Source organism: Balaenoptera borealis, assembly GCF_965194805.1.
Source record: "Balaenoptera borealis genome assembly, chromosome: 9".
NCBI classification, from domain to species: Eukaryota; Metazoa; Chordata; class Mammalia; order Artiodactyla; family Balaenopteridae; genus Balaenoptera; species Balaenoptera borealis.
The window spans coordinates 24,894,054-24,921,610 of NC_138873.1; the positions used below are offsets into that span (position 1 = coordinate 24,894,054).

General features: G+C 39.7%; 2 protein-coding genes across 5 annotated transcripts in view; one reads left to right on the forward strand and one right to left on the reverse strand.

Annotated features, from left to right (window-relative positions):
- HECA (hdc homolog, cell cycle regulator) overlaps positions 1-27,557 on the reverse strand; it is a 175,516-nt gene that overhangs the window by 62,993 nt on the left and 84,966 nt on the right. The window lies entirely within an intron of this gene.
- The window catches only part of TXLNB (taxilin beta), a 37,721-nt gene that overhangs the window by 3,305 nt on the left and 6,859 nt on the right, over positions 1-27,557 (forward strand). Inside the window, exons 3-7 of the mRNA XM_082405468.1 lie at positions 6,092-6,183; positions 11,801-11,971; positions 15,976-16,170; positions 17,993-18,112; positions 21,888-21,962. Coding sequence (XP_082261594.1) covers positions 6,092-6,183; positions 11,801-11,971; positions 15,976-16,170; positions 17,993-18,112; positions 21,888-21,962 — 653 coding nt within the window. The remainder of the gene's footprint in view (positions 1-6,091; positions 6,184-11,800; positions 11,972-15,975; positions 16,171-17,992; positions 18,113-21,887; positions 21,963-27,557) is intronic.

Below are 27,557 nucleotides of genomic sequence, written 5' to 3' on the forward strand. Positions count from 1 at the left end.
ACAGTGAAAGAAGGATGAGAGAGTTAATTTTTTAGCTGTAAGTGAGAGCATGTTACTGCACATAGGAGCGTCCCTCTGCCCGTCTTGGTGAGTTTCACTGAAACACTCACTACAATCGCCACCTCCTATGTGATACATTCCCTGACACGCCCAGGGAGAGTTAGCAACACCTTCCGTAGTTCTCCATGAAATTTTCTGCAGCAATCATTTGTTTATATACCTGCCTCCCAAGCTGGAGGAGGAATCTATTGAGACAGTGGTCACATCTTACTCATTTCTGGAAGACAGTGTAGAAGAGTAAAAGATCATGGGCACTGGAGTCAGAACTGGGTTCAGACTCCAGTGAACAGGTTACATGTAAACCCCAAAGTATGTCTATGCTGTCATAGGACCTCACTTTGGCGCTTGAAACCACTGCTGGCAATGCTTTCAAGAAGGGCTAAAAGACACATTCAGACAGCTACTTCACGTACTCAGCATAAAGATTAACCCAGATAACACCAAGTTCTAAAGTGCAAGATTAGAATCACTTTAGTGTTTTGGAACTCTGGGAAACAGAATAAAGTTGCTCTGTGTTACAGAGCTATTTTTTCTTCTCTATCCAAGGCATCTGAGAAATAACCTTTTGCATTAGTCATTGTTAAACTTTCCGTAAGATAAAACAAAATCACATCGCAGAGGTAAATGATTTTAAGTATTCCTAACCAGGAAAGTTCTTTGGCTTTATCACTTTGAAACTACTTCTACATAGGAATTTGTATGTGTTATAATGGGGGGATAGGTATGAAGAAAGCAGGGGTGAAGTTAAAGATGACCAATTTTGGTTTCTACTCTGTCTTCCATGAGTTATTTCAAAGTCTGTATTAACCTCATACTTACCAAATAATCAAAAAAATTTTTAGAGAAAGAAAAAATTTCACAACTAATTCTGCCACTTTCTATAAGTTACCAAAATTCAACTGAATGTGTTTATCAGAACCAATGTTTGTGATCAGAGTGCCCAGGTGGGTCCACTCTAATTACATGTGTATAAGCTGCTGACACTTTCATGCTGTTCCTCTGAACACTATCAGTATATTCTTCTAAACATTGTACTATTTCAGCTATATTATGAGTTAAAACAATATTTTTAAGCTAATTTAAATATTTTAAACATCATTTCAATTATCTGCAAGTGGTTTTAACAGGTTTCTTGGCTATTTATCAATTAAATGATACTACGCTATGGTCTAGACCAATGATTTCAAACTTACTGTGCATTGGAATCAAATGCAGAATTTGTCAAAAATGCTGTTGCTGAGCAGAGAGATTCAGAATTGGTAGGTCTGGACTGGGGCCAAGGCACCCTAGGTAATTTTTTTTTTTTTTATTTATGGCTGTGTTGGGTCTTCGTTTCTGTGCAAGGGCTTTCTCTAGTTGTGGCAAGCGGGGGCCACTCTTCATCGCGGTGCGCGGGCCTCTCACTGTCGTGGCCTCTCTTGTTGAGGAGCACAGGCTCCAGACGCGCAGGCTCAGTAATTGTGGCTCATGGGCCCAGCTGCTCTGCGGCATGTGGGATCTTCCCAGACCAGGGCTCGAACCCTTGTACCCTGCATTAGCAGGCAGATTCTCAACCACTGCGCCACCAGGGAAGCCCCCACCCTGGGTAATTTTGACACAAACAGATTGTGGAAGCAATGGTTCTGATGCTTCAGAAAGTTCTTCCTCCACCCATTTGGAGAAAATATAAAGTGCCAGCTGTGGTCTTCTTTTAGAAACTATTTGGAGCTTTTATAGAATATTAGTATGTCATTCAATCCATACCTAAAGATATATCTTTAGTCTTTGCTTACATATTTGATCAAAGATGAGTCTTTAATTATTGTATGTTTATCAGATAACATTTGCTTTATGGATATTTTTGAGATACCGAAATGTTCTGACTCGCTAACCCCAAATTTTCCAAAGTATATACTTTGGGATATTTGAGATTTCAGACCAAGCTTGTTTCCTAACTGCCAGAATTCTCTGACCTTTAATATATACAATAGTGAAAAATCTCCAATAGTGATGGGCACAGTTTACAACATTTCCTAAATGTATTGGACCAAAAACACCCTTCTTTCACAGAACACCTTTGAATATTTGGGAAATGTCTCTACAACCCAAGCACTCAAGACTTGTTTTTCCTTTACAGGCTGCATATCCTCCCACAGTTAACACATTATACACTGGAGCAGTTGGGGGAACACTTTAAAATCTCTTTAGTTGGTGGAGTCACTTTCTCCTTGGCATTGACCAAAACAAAAAACAGATTTCACATTAGACAGCACCATGACATGTCCTCTTAACATCTAAGTATCCCCCTTCCTTCCCCCACCCCATCTTCCAGCTCACAAGTGTCTTATTAATCTCTTCTCTGTCAACATTATGTGGGCTGCACAAGTCCCACATAGTAAGAAGCACAAAACAATGATAAAATGTAATATCCCTTCTGATATTTAGATTGATAACTGATTGAGTAGGAATTCATAGGTTTGAAGCATAAACCCACGAGAAAAACAAAGCTGATCCACAGGTCCATTCTGAGCTCAGAATCTATCTAGTCAACCCACTGATTTACTGAGAGGGAAATTAAAGCCTAGAGAGTTTTAAAGTCTGCCCCCCCAAAAAAAATTATTCAACTAATTGATGTGGTTGTGAGATTAGTCATAAAGAAAGCAAGGTGCAGACCTGAAGTCACTAATATTACAGGGCCAAAGATATATAAAAATAATTGGTATGTTGGTTGAGGAGCATTTAATTGAGCTATAGTTCAGTTAATTGGTTTCATCTTTCCAGTGACAGGTGAATTTCAGTTCTACCTTCTGAGTACCATCTTGACTAGGACATTGATTTTCTAAAATCTTTTCGGCCATTGACTTACTCTGCCTTAGAATGGTCACCTTCCCAGGTAGTCTGTTTTATAAGATTTTAGCTTGATTTTTCTCTAGTTTCACTCTGAGAAGGAAATAAACTGTTGCTTTGATACAAATGCTAAATTTTCTGGAAGAAGTGGTAGAAAACCAGAAGAATTTAGGAGAGAGAGGAATCCACAGAGATTGAAGGGTCCATGAGTAGATTCATAGAGAAGCTCAAACTTAGGCCAGATCCTGAAAGGAGAGGAGGGTTTACAGGAGTAAGTGAAATAAGGGGAAAAAAAATTTGTCTTGGGCAAAATGATTAGTACTTTCTTCTGACCCAAGTTGGGAATGGATGTATTTATTTCTTACTGCTTTTTCTGATATTATTCTTTTTTATTGTAAGGTTTTGCTTTATTTTGTTTTCCCTGGAATAATCTCCTCATTATTAGGCTCAAAGTTGTTTTCTTTTTAAGAAAGTTTTCTTTATAGTTACAGCTAAGAAATTGCTAGCAGTTTAAACACATAAAGCCGATTTTTCCTCTTGTGTCTGACACTGTCACCAAATGACCCCATTTCCTAAAACTGTAATTACAGCCTTTCTTAGACGATGAGTGGGTCTCTGTCTGTCCCCCTCCTCAACATAGTCCCACACAGCACTCCAGTCCAGTGAAACCAGTGGAAGTTTACAGAGTAAGCTCTCTGATGTTACAAAGTTACGGATTCCGTACATGCCTGTCTCCAGCTGCTTGGATTTTTTTGTTGAAATCATTTTTGAAGGGTGGACTGATGCATCTGAAGGTTAAACTTCTATACAAAATAAGAGAATATGAGAGCAGAAAGACACCTCAGTGAGTGTGACAATTAAAATAAAAACAAAAAAACACCTGTTCTCATCATTAAAGAAAACAAAAGGGGGAGAAGATACTGAATGTGGAGAGAAAAAGAGACCCACTGGACTCACTCAAACACGACACGGTTTTCTACGTCGATACTCACACTGAGAGGTATGCTAAGCATACATTACATGTCACACGGGAGAGTGAGACCTGTCTTCCCTCTGGTTGATCACAGAGTTGTCTTCTGGACAGTGTTTACTTGACTTACATGATATTAGTGCACAGGTTGGCTTTGTTCCATTATTACCAAGATTTACTAAACATTTGCCATGGGCCAAACACTGTGCGGGGTCCTGGGCCAAATCTGACCAACAGTGTAGTCTCTTGCCTTTAATGGATGATCCTCCAACTCAGGACAGCAGTCATCACGTGAGCACAAACTGAAGACAAGGGTGAGGGGATGGCCTGACCAACACAAGCCCGTCCCTGCTGCTACAGAAATCACTCAAAGCCACGCCAGGTGGCGGCGGAGCGCAGAGCTTACCAGTTTAAAGGCAGTGTTATGCCACAGGCCATATTGGATTGCTGGTGGGGCACCACTCACCCCCACCTTCTCCCCTGTCTCAGACTGTGTCCCTAATCTGAGCTGACTCACTGGGCAAATATAGATGAAACCAGCTGTTAGGAATGAGGTCACTTTTTTCAAATAAAGTTTCCTTTAATTTCTCTAGGTTTCCCTGGCATCAAAATTCCACATGGGAGTGGAGTGATTTAGAGCAAGTAGACAAACCTTGGATTCAAGCCTTGGCTCTGCCAGTACTGATTATGTAACTTTGGACTTCTCTGGGCTTTCGATTCTTAATCTATAAAATTAACCAGTTCTCTGGGTGCTCTTTGAAGTTCCTTCTAGACCTAAAATTCTTTGATGCCGTTAGAGTTACCAGTTTTAGCAAATGAAAGTACAAGCTGCCCAGGGAACTTTGAATTTCAGATAAACAAACCATTGTTTTTTACTACGAGTGTGTCCCATGTCCTGTATTTCATCTGGCAACCGTAATTCCATGATATATCTGCCTCTCCAGGATGAAAGCAAAAATTCCAGCAAAGGAGACATGGCTGTTCTTGAGGGAGAGGCTGTTAAAGTTGTTAATATTCTTAAGCAGATTTATATCAGGGAACTTGGGCTCCACTGTATGGTCTGACCTCCCAACCCTGATTAGAAAGGGTGGCTGTCACAGGTGGGTGAGGACGGGGCAGCTGCTCCACCTTGACCCTACTGTTGGCAAAGATACATTCAGTGGTACACACACGTAGGCCTCGGGGTCCGGCTCCTGCCTACAACGCTCAGCCCAGTGGGCACTGAAAGACAAGATTTCCAGGCATCACAGAAAGGCTGACCAGGCAGTTTGAGCTGAAGAGGACAAAAGGAAGAACAATGGGGAAAGAAAAGAAAGAATCTGAGGCTCACTGTCAAATAATCATGAACAGATGAGTTTTTAAATGTAGCATAAACTCCAACTGGAAACAGAAAATGCAACTGCCAACAGAGATTAAGGCCTGGGTGAGAGAAGGGAAGACCCAGGGAGGCTAAATCTGCCGCCAGAGAGACACAAAAAGGCCTGTGAAAAAGGCCCTGCCATGTCTTGGGTCCATTTTCTCTATATTTTGACTTTATTCCCCACTTGTTAGGAAATACAATCAGAGTCATTCCACCCAAACTTCATGGAGTGGGCTCATGCACAGAAACAAGAGAATTGGTTCCCCCCCAAAAAAGAGCAAAGAGGTACTAAAGGAACAAAACCAAAAAAATGGGCAGACTAAACTGTCATGTTTCTCTGCTTTGGGTTGGAATTTTAACAGCTTCCATGTATTAATGCTGGCTGTTTCACAGTAGTCAGATATTTGGATAGGCTGGTTTGCTTCTTTTTTTTAGATAATTAACATGGGGAAGTGGGTGATTTATTCTTTCATAAAGTCAGTGTTTTTTATTCTTTTGAATATTTTCAGAATGTTCAAAATCCCTTGGAATATTTAGAACATGGGGGGAAGTAACAAGAATGGAATCTTGGGATGAAAATTTGGGGACTACCCTTATAGCAGACATTTATTGAGAATTTACCATGAGCCTGACACTGTACCACACATTTTTACAAACTTCTCATCTAATCACTTATTCTGCAAAATAGGTATCATTCCTTCATACAGGGGGAAAAAAACCAAAATTACATCTGCAGCTCAGATAAGTGAAGTGGCTTGGCCAAGGCTGGATAGCAGCTAACAAGCAGACAACCTGAGATTCTAACTCTTATCATCTGACATCAAGTTCAACACTTATTTTTTAAAATGTCTTTATGGTTTTTGTTTTCTTTTAAGGCAAAGAAGCCAATCTGCTAATGCAAAATCTGAACAAGTTGCAAACTCCTGAGGAAAAGCTTGATTTTTTATTCAAGAAGTATGCTGAATTGGTAAGTTCTCTGATTAGCCCTTTTTGTCAGGAAGATTCAAGCTCTGGTTAGAGCTGAGAAAAGGATGCTGTTAGTTTTTCAGGTATATCATTATAGCTGGTTACCTCAGACAAGTCAAAGCCAGAATTCATAAAGGCAGAATTTTTAAAAAAGAAAGAAAGAAAGAAAAAGAAACAGAAAAACTGAGGCATAACAGCAAAAGGAAGAAAGAGGATACAGTTGGAGTCTACTCCACCTTCAATTATGTGCATAATTTGGGAGATGGAAGAGAGAATCATAGATAATTAAAAATTGTGAATATTTAAAAGTTCTTTTTGCCTTTGCAATAAAACAGAAATACACTAGAATAAAGGCAAACTTTCATCCGGTTCTTGTACACAGATTTTTTGAGGGGGTGGTCCCCTCAGGAAGGCAGAGGGTTGAGTTAATCCCACCCCTCAGTTTGTGACACATTCTCATTTATTCTTGATGACTTTATTGATTGATTCATTCATTCATTCTCTTTGATCTACATTCTTCTCCTTGTCCCCCACGATGGCAAAGCATATGACATGGATTGTTTTGTTTCTGGTTATAGGTCCTCCCATGCAGTCTCCCTCTCAATAAGGTAGGACCACTGGCAGGAAGGGAAGCCACTCCCAGCCTGCAGAGAATCTGTGAAGTGGATGGTCTCCTGGCCAGTACTCTTATAATAGGCCAGTTGGAAGAAAGAGGAGGGTTCAGTGAAGCCAGCCCCCCTAGTTTCAGTGAACCCTCACAAAAACTGGCTAAAGGAGTTGCACCTGAGGTCTGTGCACCACCCCTGAGGTGTACGAGACCCACTGAGGAGATGTGGTGTCCTCTCAAGTGAGGCTGGGCAATGTACCTCTCTCTCATTTCTGCTTCTTTTCCTCATTTTTTTCCACTTTCTTATTTCTTTTGGAGAAGCAGTGACAGGAAAATGAAACTTAAGCCCCTACACACAACAAAACAATTCCTCCAGGCAGTAGATTGAACTGCCCCTGAAGGCAGATTTACCTTACAGCAAAGAAACTTAAGAGTCAGTGCCTCTCACTTGCATGGGCCCCTCTGGGGCCCTGAACATAATTCTCTTTTTTTAATTTTTTCCTTTTTTTTTTAGAGAAGGTCTCCAAAACTGAGACCCACAAACCCCTCAGGTCTCTGCCTGCATCTTATCCCTATTGATGGAGTAGAGTTTAGTGAGTGACTTGTTTTCCTTCTTTTTCTACTCTAATTTTAGCACTGTGATCCCTATTTATTCTTTCCTTTCTTCCTTGTACCTCGATGCATCCTGTTATGCTGAACTGTCATGCAATACACCCAGAGAAATTCTGAAACCCTGAATGACTAGTGATTGTTTAACTCTACCAACAATACTTTTAAATTATTTTTTAATCACATAAACCACATCACAATAATATAAGGAAAATGCTGAATACACAAGTAAAAATATCTCTAATCCTACAATCTAAAACACAATCGTTGATTTATCTGTCTTCCTTTCCAGTTCTGCCATACATTCAGAGATACCTTTTGTATAACTACCATCATAAGGTGCATATAATTTAGTATCTGTTTTTTTGGCTCATATGACAGACATTTTCCCATGTAGTTTGTAGTCTTCATAATTATATTTTGTCAAAGCTATGTAATTTTCCATTAATTGACTTTATCTACTGGTTCTCTAATTTGGGGACATTTAGACTCCTTCCAGTGTTTGTTCTACCAAATACTGCCGCAGTGAACATCATCATGCATGAGATTTGTTCGTTCTCTTTTATGACCCTAGGAAAAAGTTTCAGAATTGGGATTACTAAATCAAGCAGTATAAATGCTTTTTTTAATGGCCATATTGTTTTCCAAAAGAATGGTAGAAATTTATAAAGCAAGTATTAGTGTATCAATTTTATTGCAACTTGTTTAACATTGGCTGTTAAACCACTCATGAACAATTTCAGTGCCATAAAATGGTAGGTGCCAAATTTAATATTTTTCCCCCAAATCTGGCCCCATCCTCACCTGCCCATCCTTGCTCTTTTCAATAATTACTACATTGATTTCCCTTTGCCCTTCAATTTACTCACTCATACCAAGGCCATTCATATTTACTTCCTAGTGCCATGTTCCATACTTAGATGAACTGGGCATCTTCTAGACTACTACTCTTTATGGTGCTGTAGCCCCACAGCAGAATATCGGGAAAGAACCACTTATCCAGTCTTTCCAAGATTTTCTTCATGAGCCAGGGCTGTTCACCCTGGTCTCCAGGAACTCCCCAAGCCCACTCACTCTCCTAGCCAAGAAGTCAACTCCACAGAGGTTATTTTTCCAGAAATTCTACTCAATTCAAGTCTTACTATACTTTGGCACTTGTATCATACCCTATAATAAACTTTTAAACTCAAAAGATCATTCTAGAAAAAATGAATAGGAGAAAATTGACCCCCAAACCCCATTACATATCCTTTTCAGAAAGGAAAAATTATGAAGAGTTTCAATCTTTTACTTGGACACTAAAAGCTATTTTCCCTGCTCACTGATTCAGATATTAATACAGAGAGTGTCTGAAATACAAGTGTTAACATAGAATAAATCATTAAACTCAAGGCTGTGAATCAAACTGTCACCCTAGCTCACTCATCCTTACAGATTCTAAATCCTGTAATATCATCAACTATTGTATTTATTAATAAATAAGGATAAGTTCATTAATAAATAAGGACACCTCATGACTAAATTAAGAAATGACCTGGAAGAAATATTTTTTGCAAATTTCCTCCATTTAAAAGTAGTTACAACGTTACTACTTGTCCTTAATTTTACTTTTTTCACTTAATAATAAAAAAAGAAAGAGAGAACAAGAGAAATTCCAGATAAAAATCTTATGTGCCTGTTAGACTTGTACAGAAGACACATGTCTAAGGGTATTATTAAATCACAAGGCCAGCATTTGACTGAAGTTGACCCAGCTGCAATATGTTTGCTTTCATTCATTAAGAAAACCCATATGCATTCACATAAATCTGAAGTATTGAACAAAATTAGCCACACTCTAAAAAAAAATCGTCAGCAAGTTAAGGGGTTCTATTTAGAGCAAAGCAAGACAGACCTAGCTATATTTCAGATGTGTATGATCCTGCCTTAAAACTAGAACATTTAAATGGCCAGTGAGGTATAGCACAAATCATCTCTTCCAACTTATGAAACACATGCAAGGTATCCTCCTCCTGAAGCTCAGATAAATCCACACATAGGGCAGTGTTCCCCCAAACAGGGAAGTTTTGCCAACCATGCACCAGTAGGCAATGTCTCTGGAGATACTCTGGATGTCACAGTTGGGGGTGCTACTGGCATCCGGTGGGTAGGGGCCGGGGAAGCTGCTAAACAGCCTACAATGCAGGGGACAGCCTCCACAGCAAAGGACGATCTGTCCCCAAATGTCAACAGTGCTAAGGTTGAGAAACCCTGACAAATGGTTTAATCTTCAAAAGGTAAAGTCTGAACCAAAACGGCAATAACAATAATAACAACATATAAATTTCAAGAAAGGACAATAGGTCATGTAAAGTACGAACACAAGTATGAGAAGTTTCACCCCTGTCTAATAACTATGGTGCAAAATGAGGTTAGCATGAGAAATATATAATAAAATATAATTGGTTTTCCAATTGAACCTCAAGAAGGATACCAATTTCAATCAATATTTATAGTAATATGGACTTAGATTTTCCTGATGCTAATTCTCACGAATAAGTAAAAACTACCCTGAAGTACGAAGATAGAATATCATGTATGAATACCCCCAGCTTAATCTGGCAAGGGTTTATCACGGACATTTCAGGCTGATGGGAGGGAGGGAGGAAAGGATTAAAATAAGATGTAAACTGAAGAAAGTGTGACAGTCCTGTTCATCTAGTTCAGAAAGAACGAATGCTTTTTCAAGACAGGGTAACTGAGACATGTATCAGGGCTCACGTTGTGTGTGTATCCATTTGCATCTGGCTCTGCGAGGTACCAGGAGCACCTGGGGTCCAGGAGCACCCAGAGGCTCCCAGGCCTTTTCCTCTTCATTAGCCAACAAGGTCATTATTAGGACGAGTGCCCTCCTGGCCTATGCACCATTCAGGTTCTAAGGGAACTAAGTGCAGCAGAGGAAATGGGTCTGGAAAAAGGCTGCAGCTTGTTCGTGGCCACACTGATCATCAATCTGGGATCCACACTCCTACTACGCTAGTCTCTGGAGGCTGAACCCCAAATTCCCCCCATTCCAACTAGATTTCCATAAAAATGTGTTGCCAAATTTACCAGATAAAACTACAGAATGCCCGGGCTTCCCTGGTGGCGCAGTGGTTGAGAATCTGCCTGCCAATGCAGGGGACACGGGTTTGAGCCCTGGTCTGGGAAGATCCCACATGCCACAGAGCAACTAGGCCAGTGAGCCACAATTACTGAGCCTGCGCGTCTAGAGCCTGTGTTCTGCAACAAGAGAGGCCGCGATAGTGAGAGGCCTGCGCACCACGATGAAGAGTGGCCCCCGCTTGCCACAACTGGAGAAAGCCCTCGCACAGAAACGAAGACCCAACACAGCCATAAATAAATAAATAAATAAATAAAATTAAAAAAAAAAAAATACAGAACGCCCAGTTAACTTTGCATTTCAGGTAAACCAACATTTTTTTTTTTTTAGTAAAAGTACCTTCCATGCAATACTTTGGATATACTTTTACTAAAAACTTATTCCCTATTTATTTGAAATTCAAATTTAACTGGGTGTCCTACATCTTACCTGGCAACTCTACCTCAGAACTTCAGCATCCCGAGATGGAAAGCCCAGGGGTTCATTGGTTTCATTTTCCATGCCGCCCTTGATTTTGATACTTTAGCTGTGGCTGCTGGAGGAGTGTGAGAAGAGGCCCCACCTGTGCTCAGCAGAAACAAGTGTCATGGTTTATTCACCATAAGCACAGAGGGTGAGGGAGATGGGCAGGGAGCAAGGCTTGTTAAGCATACTTGCCATGTGTGCTGTTGGGTTGTGCAGTGGCTATTTTTGAAACTTTGGTGACAGATCATCAATCCTTAAGTAGTCGAGGGGTACATTCTCCGCTCCCCCTTTCTCATAACCACAGACTTCATCTTCTGTTTGCTAGGAAGCTGCTTTTCGCTTTCCTACTTTTAAAAATAGTTACTAAAGCTTGTCTTGAGAAAGAATTGGGAAAACTAAATGTAAACCAAGCAGACACACCATTGACTATCCTCCTAACGCAAGGCATTATCATGAATTCTGAGACATGCTTTTCTATACTGACTGACTTCATTAGACTCAAGAAAGATAAAACTGTTTCTAGACCACCAAGAAGAAGATCAAAGCAAAAGAGATCAATAATAAGAATGATGAAGGAAAAAAACCCATAAACATTATGCTCTTAAAACCATATCTACAGGTACTGCCAAGTTAACATTTATGAAGTTCTTTTGATTCCAGAGGGACAGTGATAATAGCAAAACATTTTCCAAACAACCATACAGGGGTCTTTAGGCGTTTCCTCTTTGGGTCCTTTTCTGTCAACTCAACAGAGATCCCTGCCGTTTTCTTTCACATTTGCTTCCCCACATCCAGCTGGATGAGCATCGCACTGAGCAAAGGAAGTTAAAACTCCTCCAGAAGAAACAGGCACAGATTCAAAAAGAAAAGGACCAGTTACAAGGTGAACACAGCAAAGCTATCCTTGCACGAAGCAAACTGGAGGGTCTGTGCCGGGAGCTGCAGAGACACAACAAGACACTGAAGGTATGTGTCACCAAGGCCCCACATAACACACCTTCTTGCATGCTCTGTAGGCACAGGCTTCTGCTACTTATGGTAAGGGTGTGAGCTCTAGAATCAGAGAGAATTGGGTTCAAATACTAGCCCTGCCACTTGCTCACCTGTAACTTGCAATAAATTATTTTACCTCCCAAGCCTGTTACCTCATCCATAAAATGGGGATTATACCAACTTTGCTGCGTGGTCAGGGAAAAATTAAAATTAAATGAGGCCACACATGTAAGGTGCTCACATAGTACCTGATGCGGAGCAGAACTTTAGTAAAATGTGTGCCACTCCTCTTCCTTATGTTGAGTTTGTTTTGTTTTGTTTTTTAAGGTAGGCCTTAGTTCTACTCTTTAAAATACAAATTTATAAAAATTCAACATTTTTTGTATAATAATGAAATCTGCATGACATGAAATAACTTGACACAAAGCTAACTGACAGAGTAAGGCAAGATTCAGAGCTAAAATGTCAATAGTCATCTGAAAAAAGAAGCTACTCAAAAAAACAATGAAGCTCTTCAAGCTTAATTATTCAATCTAAAAATAATAGACTGATCACTTCAGTCAGTCTGCATGGGTTTCATTAATTACAGCGTAAGCCTCTAGCAGTGTGGTTAATCTGATTACACACAAACACTAGCTCCATTCAGTGAAGCAAGATGCAGGGCTCTCCAAGATAATACTGCATGCATCCACAATCCCCTTTCCAGCTGAAGATCCTAAAGCTTTTGACAAACAAGAATTAATTAGATAGCAATATTCTTGTGAGATAGTTATTATTACACGTGTTTAAAAGAAGATACTTTAAGAAACAGATTAAGATCATTGCTAAGTTTTTACAATGGAGTTAGGAAGAAAAATAGAATAGGATAATGGCTCCTCATATTCCAAAACTGTTTTCTGATATCTGGGAAATGAGAGGCCAGTGTGATGAACTCTAACTCTCAAATGACGAGTTGTAGGAGATGGGCTTCTGGCATCTCTTTAATCATTGCACTGGGACAATCGAAACCCAGGTTATATGGGAATGGGGTCATCATCCTCAACTTCAGATATGTAATCAAGTAATAGCACTCTGTGCTTACATAAATCTCCTGGCTTTCAGTAGTGTTGTATAGTAAGGAGATAAAAGTTAAATTTCCTTTAATGATGTGGATGGAATGATGTGGCTTGATCTCTTTGGACAGCATTCAAAGACAGAATGACGGAAGTGGCAGGAGATCCTGTAGCTATACCCACACACCCTCAGTAATGGCTTCCAGTTATGGAAATGGAATTAAGTAGCATTATTATGCCAGGACTTGTGCTGAGTGCTTTTTACATATGGCAGGACTTGTGCTGAGTGCTTTTACATACACATTAGGTGTAATGTTGCATAAGTAACAATTAGCTCTAGATCATTTATGTCTTTACTGAATTTTTGTCTTGTTGCTCTATCAATTGCTGAGGGATGGGTGTTAAAAAATCTACTATTATTGTGAAATTGCCTACTTCTTTCTTTTAATTACATCAATTTTTGACTATAGGAATCATCTAGTTCAAGCTATTCATATGTCTATATGTAAATTAATAATTTATTGATTCATTAAATAAACATATACTGAATACCCATGGATTGTGTCCCAGGCACAGCACTGGTTCTAAGATGCACAATGATGCTTGAAAAGTTTTCTTAGTTATTTCAGATTTTGTCCCTCAATTTTCTTTGCATTATTAATTTTCACTTTGAATTTTGTACATGATAAAGAAAATTTTATCTCAGACATTGTCCAAATGATTGCATTTTCTTTACCAGTGGACTCAAATTTTATGATTGCAGTACATTTATTTTTCTCTCATTGAAAAACAATGTAATGTAAAATGCAAGACGCCATTCTGTGGGCCAGGATTGGGTGCTACGATGGTTTGACGTGTTTAATGCCATATTAACAGCCATACCTTCTTTCTCTAGCCAGTGGCCAGTGAAAAACTCAGACTTGCTGGGTAGCATGGGGTGGTCCTTTCATTTACTCATTCATTCATGGATGGAATAGTTATAAATGCAAATGACATTCAGATCATGGAGTATAATTATACGACTAGGAGATTGTTGGCTTCTAAACCAATCGGGAACAATAAGGAGACAATCACTATCACATGTATATTCAACTGCTCTTAACAGACACCAAAATCACTTTTAGTGAAATACATATAGTAAGTGTTAGCATTCAAAGTTCAGGGAAATAACATCTTCGATAGTTAATTTCTTCAGATTATTAGGAAGGTAGATTTCTTCTACAATATCCCTAAGAAATTTCCACTCAATAAATGTTTATACCATGAATAAATTATGATTCTGATATCAGGAGTCATATTAGAGTTAGAAAATATGCAAATATTGTAGAAGAAAGGGGATACGTAATGATAGATTAAAATATTTCCAGAGCATGTATTTTCAGCATCAACTTTTATTTTGATCACATTATTCTACTGTCATAATAAAGACTTGCACAATTACTTCTGTTTCAATCAGCATTTCTTTTTAAAAATCCTGTTACATAATTTGATCATGGTAGGCAACTAAATGCAGTATAATTTTACTTGCCAACAATGAAGCAAGCTTTCATAATAACAATTAATCAGAACTAAAGGAATCCTAAAATGTCTGTATCACTTGTCAGCAGTATCTCTATCTTTGGTATGATGTAGCAAGATTAAGCCCTTTTATTTTAAAAGAATGAGAGGAATAAGTACAACACAAATAATTCTCAATATAGATATGGGGAAAATCTGGGTACATTGTTAGCAGTTAGCAATGAAGGGGGACTTTTGATTTAGGAGAAAAGAGAACAGAAATGATATAAGTTAATTTTCAATTCTTAAATGTTAACAAAGTAGAAGAGGAGAAAATTAGATATTTCATTTTTGAGTTAAAGAAGATTTGAAACATAATATTGCTTTCAAATTCAAAATTTACACTGAACATTTCAATAACCCTATGTGACACACTGGATGATTGTTCCTTCAAAAAATATCCAGCATAGGGGACTTCCCTGGTGGCGCAGTGGTTAGGAGTCCGCCTGCCAATGCAGGGGACATGGGTTGAGCTCTGGTCTGGGAGGATGCCACATGCCATGGAGCAAGTAAGCCCGTGCGCCAGAACTACTGAGCCTACACTCTGGAGCCCGCAAGCCACAACTACTGAAGCCTGCACGCCTGGAGCCTGTGCTCCGCAACAAGAGAAGCCACCACAAAGCCCGTGCACCACAACGAAAAGTGGCCCCCACTCGCCGCAACTAGAGGGAGACCACGTGCAGCAACGGGGAGCCAACACAGCCAAAAATAAATAAATAAATTTATATATAAAAAAAAATATCCAGCATATTTTCTAAGATTTCCTTTTACATTCTTGAATTGCTGTAATTCATCTATGATTATCTTAGTTTCCTTTTCAAGCTTTTTGATGAAAGTTTTTTTTTTTTTAACTAAAAGAAAATTTATAGTGTGATCACTTATATTTAAAAAACTTGGGGAATACAATTATGTGATTAATATGCCATCATTTTTATAGAGGCATAAGATCTATTGTTCTTTCTATACCAAAGCAAAGGAACACATGATATGTCCCATCAATCAGTAAAACCAAGTGGCCTTTTTTTCCAGGCTACAGCCAAGAGATCAGAACCTTAGGGCTGCATGTCTGTTAGAAATCCCTGCAGTTTATTTACTCAACAGGGGACCTGTTGTCTTTAAAACAAGCCTATTCATCACCAACTATCAAATCCAAGGCCCTTGCTGCACCTGCTCTGAGTGACCATGTATTCACAACTGAAACCTTTGCTCAAACATTTATTTTGGGGCTGAGCAATGTTACCTCTAGAGAGCTGAGGAAAAACATCCTTCTTACCCTGCACACTAATCTTTCATTGACCAAACCCTGAGTTCTGTAAACCCTGGTGCGTGTAAACCAGCATAACAAAAGAGTTTGCTTTCTATCCACAGGAGGAAACCCTTCAGAGGGCACGTGAGGAAGAAGAGAAAAGGAAGGAGATCACAAGTCATTTCCAGAGCACCCTCACAGATATCCAGGCCCAGATCGAGCAGCAGAGTGAGCGAAATATGAAGCTCTGTCAGGAGAACACTGAGCTCGCAGAGAAACTGAAAAGCATCATTGATCAGTATGAGCTCAGGGAGGAGGTGAGAACCACATCAAACAACTTAGAAGCACTGCATGTAAAACCGGATCTGGGGTGTGAAGGTGGGGAACTTGGTTAATGACAAAGTTATGGCCAGCCCTCTCAACTGATTAATATTTAGGATTGGGTTTCTTTTACTAGCCAAAATAAAAACAGACGGTATTACAAAATACCTGGCTGAAAGTCATACAGGATTTCTTCAAAACTGGAATCACTGCAAAGCAAAGGTAACAAATAGAAAGTGGTGGGTCGTGAACACATTTATTCTTGAAAATAGTATTTCTCAGCCTTTTTGAAACTCTCTCTACAGAACCAAGAAATACCTCACACGCTCCCTCTTAAGAATTACTATGTCATCTAAATTAAAAGTCTGCATTGTATACACCCCACAATCAAATAATATATAAAATATTACTATATATAGTAATTATAGTAATAAAGGCATTATTATTTATGCTTAGCTTGTGCCAGGCAATGTGCTAAGTATTATACTTTACATACAATATGTCATTTAATTGTCTCAACAATCTTATGCACCAGATGATAACATATTATCCACATTTTATAGATGGGAAGCAGAGGCTACAAGATTCAATCACTTATCCACAGACACAAAAGCCAAAGAGTTTTGTTGTCAATGGTTTACACTAGGGGGACTATAAGGATCTTTTATTATTCCAAAATTATACTTTAATATTCAATATGTTTTTAAGACTCCAGATGCCCCCTCAGGATTTTGATATATCATATCCCTTTTCCCATCCCACCCAAATTTTAAATATCTGCCTTAAAATGTAATATAACATAGTCAAAGTAGCCCTGTTGGCAACATGCTAAGATTTTATCAAGAAAAAAACTGAGCCAATAGAAGGTAGTAATAGCAGTTAGGTAAATCAAGAAACTCCTCACAGTAAGCCATAATGCCATGCTACCATTTTATCTTGTCACGAAGATCAATCCTGCTCCAAAGTGGAGGTTCAGGAGAAAACAAAAGGGAAGGAGCTAAAAAGAAAATGTCCATACTCTTCAGAGAGATCTCATATGGGAATGGCCCGGTAGACTAGTTGTATATTCCTAGGACTGGTTCTAGGTAAGGCCCAAGGATGGAATTCCACATGTCCTCTTGCCAATGGGACCTCCTAATGACCAAGAAATTCTCCACACTGAGGTAGAGTTGGAAGTTTCTCTTCACCAAGGTAGTCAAGAGGTCAAAAGGCATGGAGGAGGCAGTAGCACATCTGCGTGTCAATTCACCTGTGACCCTCAGCCTTGTCTTGCCCACCAGAGAAACAGAGCTGACGTCAGGGGCTCCTGTTTCAGTCCCAGACCCAAGGCCACAGGCTGTTACCTCAGGGCTTCCTCACCACCCTTTGAGGCAAGCATGTAGAGGAGAATTCACCATGATAAACTGAATTAATGTTGTGATTAAAAGTGGCTTTATATTCACAGAAAGGGCCAAAATACCAAGTGATAGTGCTGTAGCCCTTGCAACATACATCATTGTCTGTGCTGCCTAGCACCGTATCTAATAGTTACCAAATTTAGAAAAATACTGTTAGGGCCTTTTGGAGTTAGCATTGCTGAACTCTGGTACCTCCACCTTTTGCAGCCACTTTTGTGTAGTGCAAAATGCAGGGGACTCCACCAATTTATGACTTTCATATAAAACCATAAGCGATGCCAATGCATTTATTCCCCTCTTTTTTTTTGTAAATCTTAAAACCTAGAGAACACGTGTTTATGTCAACATTACCTTTTTTTTTACATTTTTTTCAGCACCAATAATAAGTCAAGCTTGATATGTGCACTTTATTTTTCCTTAGCACCTGGACAAAATATTTAAACACAGAGAACTGCAGCAGAAGCTGGTGGATGCAAAACTCGAGCAGGCGCAAGAAATGATGAAGGAAGCAGAGGAGCGACACAAACGTGAAAAGGAATATGTACTTATCACCTGAGTCTGTGTGCTTGTCTGGTCTGCCTTGGGGTCAGAGAACCCCTGAGAATGTTGTTTTTGACAACGGTCATAGAGCACTAGACTGATGGAGAAAGAGCCTAAGCTTCCCTGGAGAATGAAACTGGCTAGCCCAGTAGGAAATACTGTACCTACACTGTTTTTTACCTTTACCTAAAACAGTCACGCATCCATTCACCAAACCTTTTTCAAACACCTTTCATGAGCTATGCACCCTTCTAGGTGCTGGGGTGTAGCGGTGAACAAGAAGGAGAAGGCCACACTCCAGCATGAATCTAACTGGGAAGAGATGCAATAAACAAGAAAACAAATAAGGAAGGATAATTTCAGATAATAGTAAGTGCTACTAGGGAAATAAGGAGGAACCTCGAATGGGGCAGAAGGAGAGGACCTACTTTAGACTGGGTGATTAGGAAGGCCTACCGAGAGGAGGACGCTTGAGCTGCGCCCTGCCTGATAAGAGGGAGTCAGAGAGGAGGTCTCCAGCAGCAGTGTCTGTAGAAGAGACAAAGATCCTAATGCTGGAACCAGCGTGGCATCATCCAGAAATTGGAAAAGGTCAGGGTGGCAAGAGCAGGTTGACCCAGTGGGAGAAAATTTCAAAATAAAATTGTATACATAAACAGGGGCCAAATTGTACAGCTTTGTAAGCTTGAAATGTAGTTTGGATTTTATTCTAAATATAATGGGAAAGTACTAGGTAGTTTTATCAAAGGAAGTGACATGATCTGCTTTGCATCTGTAAAAGCTGAATTTGGCTCGTAGGTGGAGAGTGAACTAAAGAGGGACAAGAAAGCAAGAAGAGAGCTAGGCAGCAATCTGGGCAAGATCTGATGACGGCTTGGATTGGGGAGGTGGCAGTGGAGAAGGAGAGCTGGATGTGGATAAAAGTTATGTTTTTAATGTAAAACCAACAGGCAATGCTTTGAACAGGAAGATGGTGACAGTGAGGAAAGGAAGGAGTCAAGGATGACTCCTGAGTTTTTGGTTTAAGAAACTGAGTGGTGGCTTTTACTGACATCTCATTAACCCCAAACACTCCAAAAGAGATGAGAGAATTGAGGCTCAAAAAGGATATGTGACTTGTATAAGGTCACACACTGCTAAGTGACCAAGATGTGTTGGTCACGTCTCCAGTGTATCTGTCCCCAAAGCCCAAGCTCTGTGATAGTACATCACACTCAGAGGTGTGTTTCAGAGGCATGAGTTAAAGCACATGTCTGTTGCTGGGGAGAGAGATTTGACACAGTCAATGGACCAGTCGTTCAAATGTAGCCATTTAACAATTGATCACAAGCTCTGCATTTACCTAAAATCAGACTACAATCATTTCAATTTGTTAGAATAGTAATTTTTTTTAAACTTCGGTTTTCAAACTTGACAACAAAAGGATGAATTCTGGAGACCATAACCTGGTGGACGTTGCATAATTTCAAATCAGATGTCCATGTGCTCTTAATAAAAAGGTTAATTTATTAAATCCATCTACAACCTAGCTCTCAAAGTAAGAAATAAAGCATTTATTTATTATTCAGAATCCAAGAAAACAGATACTCCACTGTTGATGTAATTACTCTCAGGTAAAATATGCTTCCTACAGAATATCAGTACCTTTGGTATTTAATATATGAGGCATGACAGAGGAACAACTAGGCAAAGATTCATGTGAGAGAGGCTGGGGGGCAGACACGGAGTGACTCAACCTTAGCAAGAAACTAGCATGCTGCCCCCTTTTCCTTCCCTGATTTAGCAAAACAGCAGGTACAAGTCAAAGAAGGTAGTCCCCCTCAGTTCTTCAAAGCTAGCGGCTACCTTCCTGGGTTCCAGCTCTGACACTTCTTTTTGAAAGTGATGAAATATCAAGTCAGAGCTGGGGGACAGGGGAGGGGCCGTTCTTCATTTCAAGAAGAACAGGCAGCCTCCTTCTTCCTTCTTCATCGGGAACCACCCATCACAACAGGGCCCCTGTGTGTCAAGCAGGGGCCGGCCGTGTACATTGCAGCCACACAGCTCAGATGGCCAGAGGGGGCGCTGCAGGTCTTCCACTCCGCAGCTGCCTCAGACCTCTCTTACAGTGAGTCAATTGCACTTCTATAATAATTGATCCTCACTGCTCACTGGGAGGCATGGAGGGACATATACAACCCCCTTTTACAAATGGAGAGGTCAAGACTAACTTGGATAAGAAAAAAGATGCCTCCAAGTTTTTACAAATAATGATTTTATTATTTTTGGTTCTGATAGCAAAAATGAACATTTGTTTTTTACAACATGAATAAACAAAAAAAAATTTATATCAGCCTATCTTGAAATAAAATAGAAGCTTCTTAACTGACAGCCACCTGACTGACTAACCAGGTTATCCATGACGTTCACCGTTCTCTGGAAGCACGCTGACAGATGGCCAAAGCATGCTGAACCCTGGGGCTAGTTAGCCATTCTGGAATATCTACACGTGGTTGCCCATGTTAAGTAAGACAGAGCTTACTAAGAATCGGGTCTTTGCTCCCAAACCTTTTCTTCCCAGTTATCCTTGGTTTCGTATTATGTAAATCAACAGAATGATACATAAACTGATGAAATATGTGTTAAAAGAAGGAGTTGTTTCTAAAAAAAACTATGCTTAATGATTTGAAAGCCTAGATGTAGGCCAAGAGCAAAAAAACAATTGTCAACTTCGATGTGAGCAACTGTAAAAGACTGGAAGAAAGTTGTAAAACTCTAGAGAATTATCCAATCAAGCTGCTTTACAAACATCTTAGGTCTTCAGGTTCTATCAGTATTGTTTTAAAACAATTATAAATCTTATATGCCATATTATAGATATGATTTTTGTAAAAACAAGCAAAAACCCTCCGAATTCCAATCAGAAGATCCATACCCAAAACAAAGATCAAAGCCCTACATCAAAATTGATAAATAAATGAACATACATCTTAAGTTAAAATAACATGTCTTACATATGTATGTGTCATTTTTACGCCTAAAACGACTTTTTCAATTTAACCCATGAGTTCCAGTTCTGATCGTGTTTGACATGAGGGCTTTGGTTGTATTTGAAAGGCAGCCTTATAGGAGAGGGGTGAGACTTCTTTTGTAAACCTTATATAGGATTTGGAGTAATAGGTCAAATTTCTAGCCTGGTGTTTCTCAAAGTATAATCCATGGACCACCAATAACTTGGTGTTTCTCAAAGTATAATCCATAGACCACCAATATCCAAACCATCTTGGGTATTTGCTCTAAGTACAGATTCTAATCACACCCTATACTTCCTAACTTATTTTCTCTGAGAAGGATCTGCAGTTTAACATGCCCCTGAGGAGATTCTGATGCATACTATGGTGGAGAACAGTGGTCTAATATAAAGGAACAGTTACTCACAACAATGCCCCAGGTGGGAATATTATGGAAATGTTCAAGCAGAGGCTGAATGACAGGTTGGCCAGAATTGCTACAGACAGTTCCAGAATTTGGTGGGAGGTTGAATTTTGTGTGATTCATGCTTGAGTTGGAGACTTTTTTCCTCTTTTTTTTTTTTTTCCATTGGAATCACTAATTTTTAGTTGAGAATCAAACTTTTTAAACTAGTTGTTTTCTTAGCTTTCTTAGATTCTTTACAAAGTTCCCCCAAAATTACTTAAGAGGATTACTTAGAAAGTAATTAAGTTTACACACAAGTTACAACAAATGGTAATCTGAAAGATAATTTGACAGTCTTTCCATGCATTCTCTTCTCACAGTTGCTGAACCAGGCAGCAGAGTGGAAACTTCAGGCCAAAGTGCTGAAGGAACAAGAGACAGTCCTGCAGGCTCAGGTGAAGTAGGGGGACAACAATGCATGGGGGTGCCCTCCTTGCTGTGAACCAAAGGTAGTCTGCAAGAGGCCTTCCATGTGGGAGGGGAAGTAGGGACAGGAGTTGGAAATGAAGAATAACTTCATATTTATTATTTTTAAGTAAAAATAAAAGTACAATGTTATACTTAAGAAAAATAAATGCTCTGCACCAACAACTTCTAGTCAAAAGGTCTGTTGACATATCAATACAAATGAGAGTCAACCAGAATAAGCTGGTGGCCAGGTCCTCGCCTACCTGTTCATATGTCCTCTCTCTCCTCCCCCATTAACCTGTCACGGTAAGGGTAAAATGTAAACTGTCCAGATGCACCATCTATAATTGTCAATACTGAAAATTTCCTTACTTGTTTGACATTATTTATAATAAAAGGAAATTAGAAAAATAGAGTCAGCACCCATGTTTTTGTGCTATCAGAGGTTGGCCTTGTCAGTGCCAAATGATTAGAGATGGCAGACGTCAGAAACCATTTTGATTTGGCTTCGTGATGTTATGTGTATGTTTTGATTAGACCATGGGAATTCGTATTTCAGGCTCAAAAATAAAGCCTCATGCAACAGCTGGCTCTAGAGGAAAGCCAGACCTATCCATCTTTCTGGTGCCCTTGGGGCTCTGCCCCTCCTGGCAAACGTTCCCGGTCAGGTTCCAGCAGAGCCATCCTGCCACAGAGGGGCTCTAGCTCCCCTGCTGGGAGAAATGCCCAAGTGCTAAAGGGACTGTAAAATCTCACAGAGCAAATTCACAGAAAGCGAGAAAATCAGAAGCCTTCCAAACTGGGCAGCATTAATTTAAGATTTGAATAATTCACTTGTAAATGTTTATGTGCTGACTGCTGAATATTTGTTCACTGTGGAAAAAAATGAACAAGTTCAATGAATACAGGTTCATTTTTTAAAAAGGAAAGTAGGAAAAACAAGAAACTTAAAATCACAAATTATACCACTACACAGACAAAAACATAAATAACATTTTGATATCTAACCTTCCTAAAGCACACCTTTCCAATGTGTGTACAAAATGCAATGATGAATTGTTCCCCCACTAATATATCAAAATAGTTTTAAAATATTAATTACATAGAAATATAAACAGTAATTTTTTTTCACTATTAATAGAATAGAAGGACTCAGAGTTAAAGGACTAAACTCTAAAGTTACAAACTCAAGGTCATCCTTTAGGCAGTCACGGAACACATCATGTTGTGGTGTGGGGTGGGTGGCAGGCAGTGGCAGTTTTCTAACCAGAGGCAGGCAGGGGGGAAAGGAGGTGTGACCTCACTGTCCAGTGGTGGGGGGCTGCTGGGGGGAGAGTCCAGAGAAGCAAGTCAGGGCTTCTGGCTCTATCTCTGTCCCATTCACAGCACAGAGCCTTGAGGGGTACAAAGGCAGTATGTGAAGCTATTCATTGTTCCATCTGTTATAAGCAATCTCTACTCCTCTATGCTAAATGAAGAATAGATGAATACCATTAGACTCTAGGCTAGAGAGTGATTCATTTGGCTGGTATCAGAAACTAGGTCTTTAATGACCTGTGAAATAACATAAAGGAGTAATCCAATTTCCCACCTATACCCACTCAAGTTTGAAAAAGTATGACCCAGGGTTCTAGACTTGCCAGTGTTCCTCATTCATCCCTCAATACTGGGTCGAGCCCAGGGACCAGGGTCAGAATCCTGGCTCTTCTACTGTGAAGCTGTCTGATTCTGTGCAGCTCACCTAAACCTCCATGGACCTAAATTTCCTGGTCTGTAAAATAAGGATGCTGTAATGGATCAATGATCCCAAGCTGGAGTCCTCTGACCTCTGGGAGGCCCATTACTTTTCAGTATTTCCAAAACCTAACAGCACATAAGGCAGCAGCTACTATCTAAAATGTAGTTGCTTTTGGCATTATATCAGCTTTTGCTTAGCAGCATGGATGGCAGTTATTCATATGTTTGATTAAATTTATAGAAGGAAAATGAGTTAATGAATATGTAGTATATGCAGTTTGTTTTCAAGTTATGCACTCAAAACACTTAGTTCAGGGCTTCCCTGATGGCACAGTGGTTAAGAATCCGCCTGCCAATGCAGGGGACACGGGTTCCAGCCCTGGTCTGGGAAGATCCCACATGCCACGGAGCAACTAAGCCCGTGCGCCACAACTACTGAGCCCATGTGCTGTAACTACTGAAGCCGGACCTACAGCCCGTGCTGCACAAGAGAAGCCACTGCAATAAGAAGCCCGCGCATCGCAACGAAGAGTAGCCCCCACTCGCCACAACTAGAGAAAGCCCGCGCGTAGCAACAAAGGCCCAACACAGCCAAAAATAAAAATAAATAAATTAACTAATTTAAAAAAAAAGAGTAGACACATTCAACAATTTAAAAAAAAAACACTTAGCTCAGTGCCTGCCCCCATAGTAAGCATAATTAATTCAACTAATATTTATTGAGCATCTAAGTGCTAGGCATGGTTCTAGATGTTAGAAATATAGTACTTAATAAGAGAATCAAAAATCCCTGCCTAATTAAACTCACAATCTAGTGATAAAAATAATATTAATTAAAATGCTAACAACTGATTAGTGTATGAGCTAATATTAGTATTATTTCATAGGTAAGGATCTACATAGTGATATATGAGACAAAAGAAGTCTTTATTTGAAAAAAAGTTTAAGAACCACTGGAAAAGATGATCTCAAGACCATGTTCAGCTCTAGTTTATAAATGTAGAGAATATCCAGAGCTGAAGAACTCAGCTAAACTAGATAACCCTGCCTCCTCCATCACCTTGCTTTCCATGGCACGTGGCTCTCTCTGTAAGGACCCTCCCTTGTCTATCTCTTTTGTCTTCAAGGCATTTTCAGAACTGCAATAATTACTTAATCATCACGAAGAATATAGAGGCCCCAAATCCCTATGTGTAATGTTTAAATGAGCTCCTCTTAAAAAATATCAGCATTATATTTTTAAAATGTTTAAACCTTGAAAAACAAAGTCTATCACAGATGATCTTGCAAAGCACTCAAACACTTCCTTTGGTTTGACAATTAAAGGAGTCGGATGGTAGGAAGGAGAGGCCTTAGTCCCCATTTCTATGGTCTGAGCAAAGGAAATATCAAGGATAGATTGTGTTTTCCTAGGCGGAAGTCACTTTTCAGTCATAAGACAACAGCTTGCCAATCTGGGGCATGATTCTCACTTAGGGAAGAGATGTCTAGCTTTCAATTATACAAACCAAGCCAATAGAGTAAACGTCAGAGATGATCAATGGGATACAATTGTGGCTACAAATAGAGTGTTCATTGGATCAATAAGGATGAAGATGGTAGTAAATGTGGGAAGTCAGCAATACCAACACAACACAGCAACACAGACACAAAATACTACCCCAGGGGAAAGATCAGTGAGTCAACTGTTAAAGATGGGTAATCATAGTCTTTAATCTCAAAAGGCCTCACCTTATCTATATAAGATGAAAGGAGATTCCTCTGCAATTACTATTATAATTGAAATCTCCCAAGTTGGCTAAGACAATTCCTGGACACATTTCTGTTTCATATATGCTATGAATGTTTGTAATTAAAATTTGTGCTCAGGTAAAAGAATGTGTGTGTCGCTCCGCCCATTTAAAAGTGAAATGTCAGGGCAACTGTTGCTGTTACTAACCCTAGAATAGTTTGTTTCTATTTCTGCCTCTGGTAAAAACACTGAGGAAGACCTCTGGATGTTCCTTCCATGCTTCCCTGAAATACCAAAGTGAAAGAGGGAATATGACGCATCAAACATGCATCATGTCAGCATAATAGTGAGAGGGAAAATATGACCAAACACATATCCATAAAGTAAACAGGAAGTGTGCATTTTAGTTCGTATCAATAAAGAGTGTCAGAGTTGGTTACTTGAGAAAAGTATAGTCCATACAGGTTTTGCCACCTATGACAAAGAGGTCAAATAGGAAGAAAAGCAGACTATTAAAAACAGTCACTAAAAGGAAGAAATGGAGAGCTATTGTTTAACAGGTATAGAGTTTCAGTTTTGCATGATGAAAAGTTCTGGAAATTGGTTTGCACAACAATGTGAATATACTTAACAATATTGAACTATACACTTAAAATGGTTAAGATGGCAAATCTTATGTTATGTGTATTTTACCCAATTTAAAAGATGAAAAGAGAGAAGTTGATGGTCACCAGAAAAAAGCCAGAAGTGGTAATGAAGTGAGACACTACTCCTTGGAACTCTGGTATATCTGTCTTCTCCATGCCACAAGAAAACGTGGGGAAGGGAAACAAAATCTGCCCAATTTATACACCAAAAGAACATTTTGCCCAAAGAATGGGGAGAGAGCTGGCCGGGGTGGGTGTGGTTGCCCCCGTTGAGCCTGTCAAGGTTGCGCAGGTGAAATGGACCGCACACGTGCCCACGCCTTCCCTTCCTGTCTGCAGCCTACAACTAGAGGGCTGCAGGAGAGGGTCTGGGAGGACCAGCTCAGGAGACCATATCTGCAAACCCCCTGTACTTCTGCTGGAATTACTAAAAAGCTGGAAAAAGAAAGAGGAGAAAGTAAGGAAAAGAAGTCAACAGGAGGCTTGGCCAAAAATACAAATGAATGGATTTTGTGATCGGTGAAGAGCATCAGCTGGGGGTAGCTGTCCCCACCCTACACCACTAGACCACGGGCAGTATAGGCAGCCAGTCCCACAGGAGCTTACCCTCAAATTGAGGGACTTGACCTATTCATGCACCCTGAAATCAATTCAGTGGATCTCAGCCAGTACTTTGGGAAAAAATGAAACAATTAAATAGAATATGTCAAGAGTGCACTGCACATAATGAGCAAGTACAGTTGACACTTGAACAACATGAGTTTGAACTGTGCTGATCTAATTACACGTCAATTTTTTTCAATAGTAAATACTACAGTACTGCAGTATCCAAGGTTGGTTGAATCTGCAGATGGGGAACTGCAGATATGAGCACCCGGGAGTACAGAGGGCTGACTATAAATTATACGCAGATTTTGCACTTCATGGAGGATCAGTGTCCCTAATCCCCTGAGTTGTTCAAGGGTCAGCTGTATTGTCTTATGCACTATGTGTGTAAAACCCTAGGGTACCTTCCTGGCCATGAATTCCCTTCTGACACTTTACCCAGTCTTTTTAAATCTGTATGCCAAAGAATCATGAGAAAAATTTTAGGCCACTAGAGTTACCTCAAGTTTTATCACATACCCACAGTGCTGATGATTGATTTCAAAATGATGGTCAGCTGTTGTTTGACTTGGGAAAATCTGTGTCCTATGAAAAGTTTTACGTTATTTTGTTGTTCTTGTGTACTGCAGTAAAACCTCTGCTCTACTGAATCATGTGAGAATGAGCCATTCTAGATAAGCAAATTTTCTTGGTTCTAGGGGTTGTTTGATTCCCACACACTCCCTCTAACTCCCATCCCCAAGACTGGGAACTCTCCAACCTACTGGCTTTCGGTCAGTCACTCTTCTCTGCTTTTGAAAGGACAGTCTCACAAGTACCATCAGCCAGTTGGCGCCCAACTGAGGACTTGAGGCTGTTCC